This window comes from Haliotis rufescens, unplaced genomic scaffold (genome assembly GCF_023055435.1).
Source record: "Haliotis rufescens isolate VD_foot unplaced genomic scaffold, xgHalRufe1.0.p SCAF_6, whole genome shotgun sequence".
Lineage (NCBI taxonomy): Eukaryota > Metazoa > Mollusca > Gastropoda > Lepetellida > Haliotidae > Haliotis > Haliotis rufescens.
Window position 1 is genome coordinate 33,770,617 of NW_025964334.1, and position 7,670 is coordinate 33,778,286.

Below are 7,670 nucleotides of genomic sequence, written 5' to 3' on the forward strand. Positions count from 1 at the left end.
TGATAAGGTCTGCCGGACTGGGATCCTGTCTACCCGACAGCGGTTACAGACAAAAAGCGCTAAACCATCTGCGCGAACCAACTGTGGATCTAGTTTAACGGTACGGTGTAGGCTTTCCGCGATTATGTCGTCACTGCACAGTGACGTCATAACTTTATGACGTAATAAGTTCCTCACTCCGAGAAACTTTTGGCCATTAATTAGAACATTGTTGGCTATGCTACGTGTACATATCAATGGATAGCCGTGTTTTCGGGTCGTACATTTCACCCCTTTCGTTAAATTCACTGTTTTCATGGAAAGTATTTCCAAAATCTCGTGTAACGTGATTGAAACGCGATGAGCCATACTTGGATACGTTTGTGACGTCACGCCATTGTTGATGCGGACTTTCTGCTAACAAGACGTTCTCTGGCATCGTATGATGAAGATTGAAATCGTCGGAATCGACACACCGCCTTTACTCCAATTTTGGAGCGGGGCTGAAGTAAGTCCGTTTGTCGCATTTTACGATGGCAACATATCCACGGCAGTAATATTCTTACCAGAAGCTGTAGATCGGAAGGACTCCATTGCTCGAAATAAGGTAGAACTGTTGGGAAAGAAAAGTCCCAATGGCGCATTATACGACGGTAGGGTAGCCACGGCACAAGCAAACTTGCCACGTAATGGACTACACCTGAAGCATCAGCCATTGAGACATGTGCAACTGACCGGATTCAAGATCTCAAGTGCAGATATTATTATTTATAACGAAGAATTCCTGTCCATGGCACGCACATTGGTGCTTGACTTTAAAGAATTCCTGGAGGACCAACTCACAAGCCTCATGAACCTTGATCTACTCAAGCGTGAGCTAAGTCTATCTACTGCCTATAACCAAACAATGTTTGCCACATTGGATCCAGGTGAGGTTGAATCTCGTATAGTGATCCCTCCCTCTAACCCACGGTATCTGGCTGAACTCAAGAAAGACGGACTCCCCTTTGTCGCATTTTACGATGGGATCGTAGCCACGGCAGTAATATTCTTGCCCGGTGATGTAGATTATCTGAAGAGCCCTCCCAACAGCGCAAGGAACAAGACAGAACCTGGGGAAAGGGAAGGGCCATTTGTCGCATTTTACGACGGGGTGGTAGCCACGGCACAGATATTCCTACCAGGAGCTGTAGACCAGACAGATGCCTTGACATCGAGCCCTAGAAACAAAGTAGAACTTGTGAAAAAGAGAAATCCTTACTTTGCATTTTACGATGAGAGTGTAGCCCGAACACAGGCAATCTTACCACGTAATGTACAACGCCTGAAGCATCAACCATTGAGACATGTGCAACTGGTCGGATTAAGAAATATGGAGAGTCCATATATCACACATAACGAAGAATTCCTGTCCATGGCACGCACATTGGTGCTTGACTATAAAGAATTCCTGGAGGACCAACTCACAAGCCTCATGAACCTTGATCTACTCAAGCGTGAGCTAAGTCTATCTACTGCCTATAACCAAACAATGTTGGCCACATTGGATCCAGGTGAGGTTGAATCTCGTGTAGTGATCCCTCCCTCTAACCCACGGTATCTGGCTGAACTCAAGAAAGACGGACTCCCCTTTGTAGCATTTTACGATGGGATCGTGGCCACGGCAGTAATATTCTTGCCCGGTGATGTAGATTATCTGAAGAGCCCTCCCAACAGCGCAAGGAACAAGACAGAACCTGGGGAAAGGGAAGGGCCATTTGTCGCATTTTACGACGGGGTGGTAGCCACGGCACAGATATTCCTACCAGGAGCTGTAGACCAGACACATGCCTTGACATCAAGCCCTAGAAACAAAGTAGAACTTGTGAAAAAGAGAAATCCTTACTTTGCATTTTACGATGAGAGGGTAGCCCGAACACAGGCAATCTTACCACGTAATGTACAACGCCTGAAGCATCAACCATTGAGACATGTGCAACTGGTCGGATTAAGAAATATGGACAGTCCATATATCACACATAACGAAGAATTCCTGTCCATGGCACGCACATTGGTGCTTGACTTTAAAGAATTCCTGGAGGACCAACTCTCAAGCCTCATGAACCTGGCCCTACTCAAGCGTGAGCTAAGTCTATCTACTGCCTATAACCAAACAATGTTGGCCACATTGGATCCAGGTGAGGTTGAATCTCGTGTAGTGATCCCTCCCTCTAACCCACGGTATCTGGCTGAACTCAAGAAAGACGGACTCCCCTTTGTAGCATTTTACGATGGGATCGTGGCCACGGCAGTAATATTCTTGCCCGGTGATGTAGATTATCTGAAGAGCCCTCCCAACAGTGCAAGGAACAAGACAGAACCTGGGGAAAGGGAAGGGCCATTTGTTGCATTTTACGATGGGATCGTAGCTACGGCAGTAATATTCTTGCCTGGTCATGCAAAACCCCTGGTGCCAGCGCCACCAACTCCAAGAAGCTCAACTCAAATGGAGACTGAGCCAAGCCAAGACATCATTTCTAATGAAAGGAAATTAACCAAGCCACGCGTCCTTCTACCGTTTCTTCAGAAGGAGGTACCACCGGAAATGGTGCCCCCAAAACCACGACCGCTAGTTCGACCCCAGTGGAGTCGGGTTGAAAAATGTCGTCTGCTCAGAGACAAACTGGACGGACTTCCGCTGAGGTACAAGCCCCGCACGACCAAGTACATCAGCTTCAAGGAGAACGAAATGGTAAGTATCTATAAAGGAGTTTTAGCATTATCAAAATGGAGCTAATGTACTGTTTCCATCTGATTACTATATTATTCGGGGCGGTCGGGTAGTCTAGTGGTTAAATCATTCGCTCATCACGCCGAATACCCGGGTTCGATTCCCGACATGGGTACAATGTGTCAAGCCCATTTCTGGTGTCCCCCGCCGTGATATTGCTGGGATATTGCTAAAAGCGGCGTGAAGCCATACTTACTCACTCACTTACTTACTCACTATATTATTCGATATACATATTAATGTATATTATAGAGATGTTGGTCGGAAAGTATGTTCTAAACAAATATTATGACAAAATATCACTTTTTGTAGAGAATGTGGGCTGTGGGGACATTGGGGGTTTGTTGTGGGTTGTGGGCTCTCCACCCAAATACCCCACCAACCCCATCCACCCACCAAAAGAACCATTCAGCGTGTGTACTGTGTATGCCATTGGGATAAGTTGGCAGGTTAAACTGAACTGCCGGGCAAAAGAAAGTATACACCTATGTTTAATGATGACTAAAAATAAAACAAACAAGAAATGTTAATTCCATGGTGGTGTGTTTGATACGGGTTTCATAATTGCGTTTCGGCGACTCTTTTCAGTCAAGGGGGCGGTCAGGTAGCCTAGTGGTTAAAACGTTCGCTCGTCACGCCGAAGACCCGGGTTCGATTCCCGACATGGGTACAATGTGTGAAGCCCATTTCTGGTGTCCCCCGCCGTGATATTGCTGGGATATTGCTAAACGCGGCGTAAAACCATACTCACCCACTCACTCACTCACTTTTCAGTAAAGTAACGTTTTCATAACGTTTGTAATATCTTCGCCCGGGAGCTTTTAAACATGACAATCAAGTTTGATATATGTTACCCTTTTTGTATCCACATGTGTTATTGCGTTGGTGAAAGTTCATGGAGTATTTTGTGCTGATAGCAATATAAAATGTATTATAAGTAGCAGAAATTTTCTGGGATAGCTTGGATTTTCTTATAAAGAAATTATACTTCTTTTATAGGCATTTAGAAGTTGGAATACTAAGGGAGGATAAGCATCACTTGCTTGATAACGGTGTTAGAACCTACATCGAAACGTCACTCTCAATTGTAATAAAGAAGTTGCTCATCCATAAATGCTTATCCATACTTAGATACATGAGAGACAGTGACTACATGTACGTAATCCGTATTAATCAAAGGTGTAAAAAAAACCCTGAAAATCATATCTGTCGGAGACCCACCAAATTACCAAGTTTTATTAATTACTCTATTTATTACAATGCAAATACTTTCGTGCTACATTATAAAGGAATTATACATTGTTTTAGTAGCCTGATTGATTTGATTTTTTTAACAACACATCTTTGTAAAGCACGTTTAACCCGTTGGGATTCTGAGTAAGTATACAGGTAAAAATATACCTAAGGGTGGCGAAAATGTCGACTCAGTGCCTTGCGCGGTGCTAGTTTGATTGCCCGTCATCGTATCCCAATTGCGTGGATTGATGCTCATACTGTCAATAACTGGATTGGCTGACCCAGACTCGATTATTTGCAGACCACCGGCATATTGCTGCGGCGTGGAACAGCAAACAAAACAGACAACACCCCTTTATTTCAATTTTTCTTTTCAAAGGACACCAAGCGGCGTATCCTCAACGCCATCCCATCCCTGAAGCCTGTCCCCCCTGGCAGCTGCCTGGCCCGGAGTCCGCTCACACCCTGGTACTGGCTTGAGGACACATACCCCGACATGGTCTCGGCCTCCCTGAAGGACCTGGCCACTCAACACATGAAGTACTTCAGGGCAATTCCCAGCAGGGCACCAGCTCAACAGGCAGGTCGATCTCAGATCCAGATCATGGAGGACCTGTACTGGGAGGAGGTGAAGAAGATGCGTGTACCGGAGACAGCAGACGAGAATTATAGCAGGCTTCAGCTGGTGAGGTGCTTCATCAGGAAAATCCAGTGTGGATCCATCATCAAAGAGACCAGTTTAATATCTGAGGGTAAAGACAAACCTGGGGACTTGTCACAAGTAAACACCAAGACTGCCCAGTTAAACTACACAGCCTGCCTTAACACTAACAACAACGGTTACACCAAAGAAGAAGGCGACTGTGACCTGGACACTGTCAACTCTTCTGTCTTTGGATCCAAGTCAGACCGAGGGTTCTCAAGAGGTCAGGATGTTGTCCGGAATAAGCCAAGGCACAGCTATCTGAACAAACGCCACTCTGATGGCTATAGATCAAGAAACAGGAGGCCAACTGGTGCGGACGGAGCATATGTTGATTGTGACAAAACGTGTGTAGAACCTGAAAAAAGAAAGACGAACGCAGCTGAGGATACAGCTCAGCTCACCGATTCCACACTGCAGCAGTGTCACAGCCGGGACGCAAAACTGCCACAAGGAAAAGAAGACAAAATATTACTTTCAATCAAAAGGCATCCTGAGAGGGGTCTTATGCCTCCAGCTACATACAGGGCTCCTACCTCGGGACATCATGGAAACCATTTGAATAAAGTGGTAGTGCCCCCGTTAGATCTTCAGGACGACTCCAAGCATCTCAAAGAGTTGTTCAAAGACGTCTCGCAATACAATTCCCTCTGTGATGTTCCAGACTCCGTTAAGGAGAGAGTGGTCCTGCTGATATGCACACCATTTCTTGAAGGCGGATACAGCAGTGGCTTGTGTTTCTTATCAAACCTTATAGAGAGCTCCGAGGAATCTAGTCCTGGACGACCTTGGCAGAACCTGGAACAGTGCCTAGATCAGTGCGGATCAACAGAAGGGACTGCACAGAACCATACAAGCCCTTCAATGGAGAGTGAAGAGTACAGCACTATCCAGATGGAGAGAGACCTATGGTACAGAGAGGCCCACTATAGGAGGTAGGAGATATTATGGTTACATGGCAACTGGAATATCGTTAATATATTTCAAAATTAAAACTATGGCATTTGTGGAATAATGTTTGATGCAATGTAAATATTTCATCCTGTGTATTGATTATGTTATCACACATATTTCTCATTTTAGACATGGGAAGTTCCCAGTTTTCGAGGATAATCCAACCAACGAGGATGACTTCATGGGAGATCTTTGCTTCACAAACAACAGTCCAGATGAAAGGTACATAAGATTAGTTTATGAAAGGTGAAAGGACAGATAATACATTCACATATTCTCGTAAATACGATGATAATGATTAATTGAGTGTTACATGTCTTCTTACTTTGGCGTTGCTGTTTCAGGGCTGAACCTTCACATTCTTTCCTGCATGATGACTTCAGCCATGAGGATGACGTCCTGGACATTCCTACCCTGAGCATCTTGTCTCCCTCACGTGCCTCTCTCGGACAAGCTTATCGCGGTGGACATCCCTTCAGCTGTATGTCCACTCTTGACCACGATCAGGACAAGCTCGCCAGCAATGAACCGTTTCCTTCTGAGTACGTCTTCAAGAGGGCGTGTGGACCTTCATTCAGCATGTCTTCAGAATTCTGGCACATCAAGATCCCAACTCTTCCCTCAAACATGGTCGACTTCAAGGTTGAGCAAGATGGCCTCACTGAAATTGTCATCGGCTCTGGATCTTTCGGAGAGGTGTATGCAGCAACGCTGACGGTGTCCCCTGGCCTGAGTAGAGATGTGGTGGTTAAAGAACACTTTACAGACAAGACAACACTGGATTCCGTCGCTAATGAGGCAAAGATCACCATGTACCTTGAGTCAACAGGCTGCGTCCCTATCTGTTACGGACTATTGATGAACGAGGAGGACTGCTACAGCATCGTGATGGAGTATGTTGGTTCCGGCCAAACACTGTATGATATTATGTGCGAATCAGGTGTGCCAAGATTACACTGGCTGAATATTGTGTGCCAGCTTGCCAATGGACTTAAGAAAATCCACAATAAAGACGTTCTCATTAATGATATCAAGTCAGACAACATACTAGTGGACATGTCTGGAGCACTGCCCACGGTCAAGTTCTGTGACATGGGAACAGCGTCATACAAATCAGGGGTAACGTACAAAGGGGCTATGGAGGAGTGTGTACATCTAGCTCCAGAGGCGTGTGCTCATGTTGAGACAACTCCCGCATGTGATGTATACAGTTTTGGAAGAGTCCTGAAGAAGATACATGGCGTCTCCCACATCTCAGCCTTATTGTCCCTTTCTGACACGTGTATGGCTGAGGACCCAGCTGACCGGCCCACTCTCTCGACTTTAAGCCAGCGGCTGCAGGATGAGTACACAAAGGAGGTTCTGTTTCCGACCCTAACCCTAACTGTGCCGTTACTTAGCCTTGACTTCAGTGATGAGGAAACAGAGGACGAATCTGCCGGATCTGTAGGTGTTAATACACCTATCAACATAGACACCTCAAGTCCTAGCTCAGCTGAAGTCAATGGTGCTGTGTCAAGTGATATTAGATCTAGCAGGGGTAGCAATAGAAGCATCAGGAGTGGTGAAGTGTCAACGTCAAATAACAAGGACCTAGCCACGATGTTGATTGTAGAAGAGTCCGGTACATCATTAGGTTTTGTTAATTCGGCCGAGGTCCAGGACAGCTCGTTCATTTCAAAGATTCACATGTCATGCAGCCTTGATCCTGTATCGTCCTACGGACATGCCACATACAACATGAACATGCACACAGGTATTGAGTTCTCTGCTGAGATCAAGGATACCTCTGTTGTTACTTCCAAGTCTGCACAAGATGGAAGTCCAAGTTTGACTAACTATACAGATGCTGCTACTTCAAAGTCTGCACACGATGGAAGTCCAAGTCTGACTAACTATACAGATGCTGCTACTTCCAAGTCTGCACAAGATGGAAGTCCAAGTCTGACTAACTATACAGATGCTGCTACTTCCAAGTCTGCACAAGATGGAAGTCCAAGTCTGACTAACTATACAGATGCTGCTACT

General features: G+C 45.5%; 1 protein-coding gene across 1 annotated transcript; it reads left to right on the plus strand.

The window, feature by feature from the left end:
• Positions 1 to 424: 424 nt before the first annotated feature.
• On the plus strand, positions 425 to 5,627 carry LOC124116049. The gene is made up of 2 exons (XM_046477263.2): positions 425 to 2,710; positions 4,365 to 5,627. The coding sequence occupies exons 1-2, from the start codon at positions 425 to 427 to the stop codon at positions 5,625 to 5,627; spliced, it is 3,549 nt and encodes a 1,182-aa protein (XP_046333219.2).
• Positions 5,628 to 7,670: the final 2,043 nt, after the last annotated feature.

What these genes read in the sequence shown, in the direction of transcription:
- LOC124116049 (XM_046477263.2), top strand. Translation starts at nt 425, where the DNA reads ATGAAGATTGAAATCGTCGGAATCGACACACCGCCTTTACTCCAATTT. An exon ending in GCTTCAAGGAGAACGAAATG is followed by an intron (nt 2,711 to 4,364) that starts GTAAGTATCTAT and finishes TTCTTTTCAAAG; the next exon opens with GACACCAAGCGGCGTATCCT.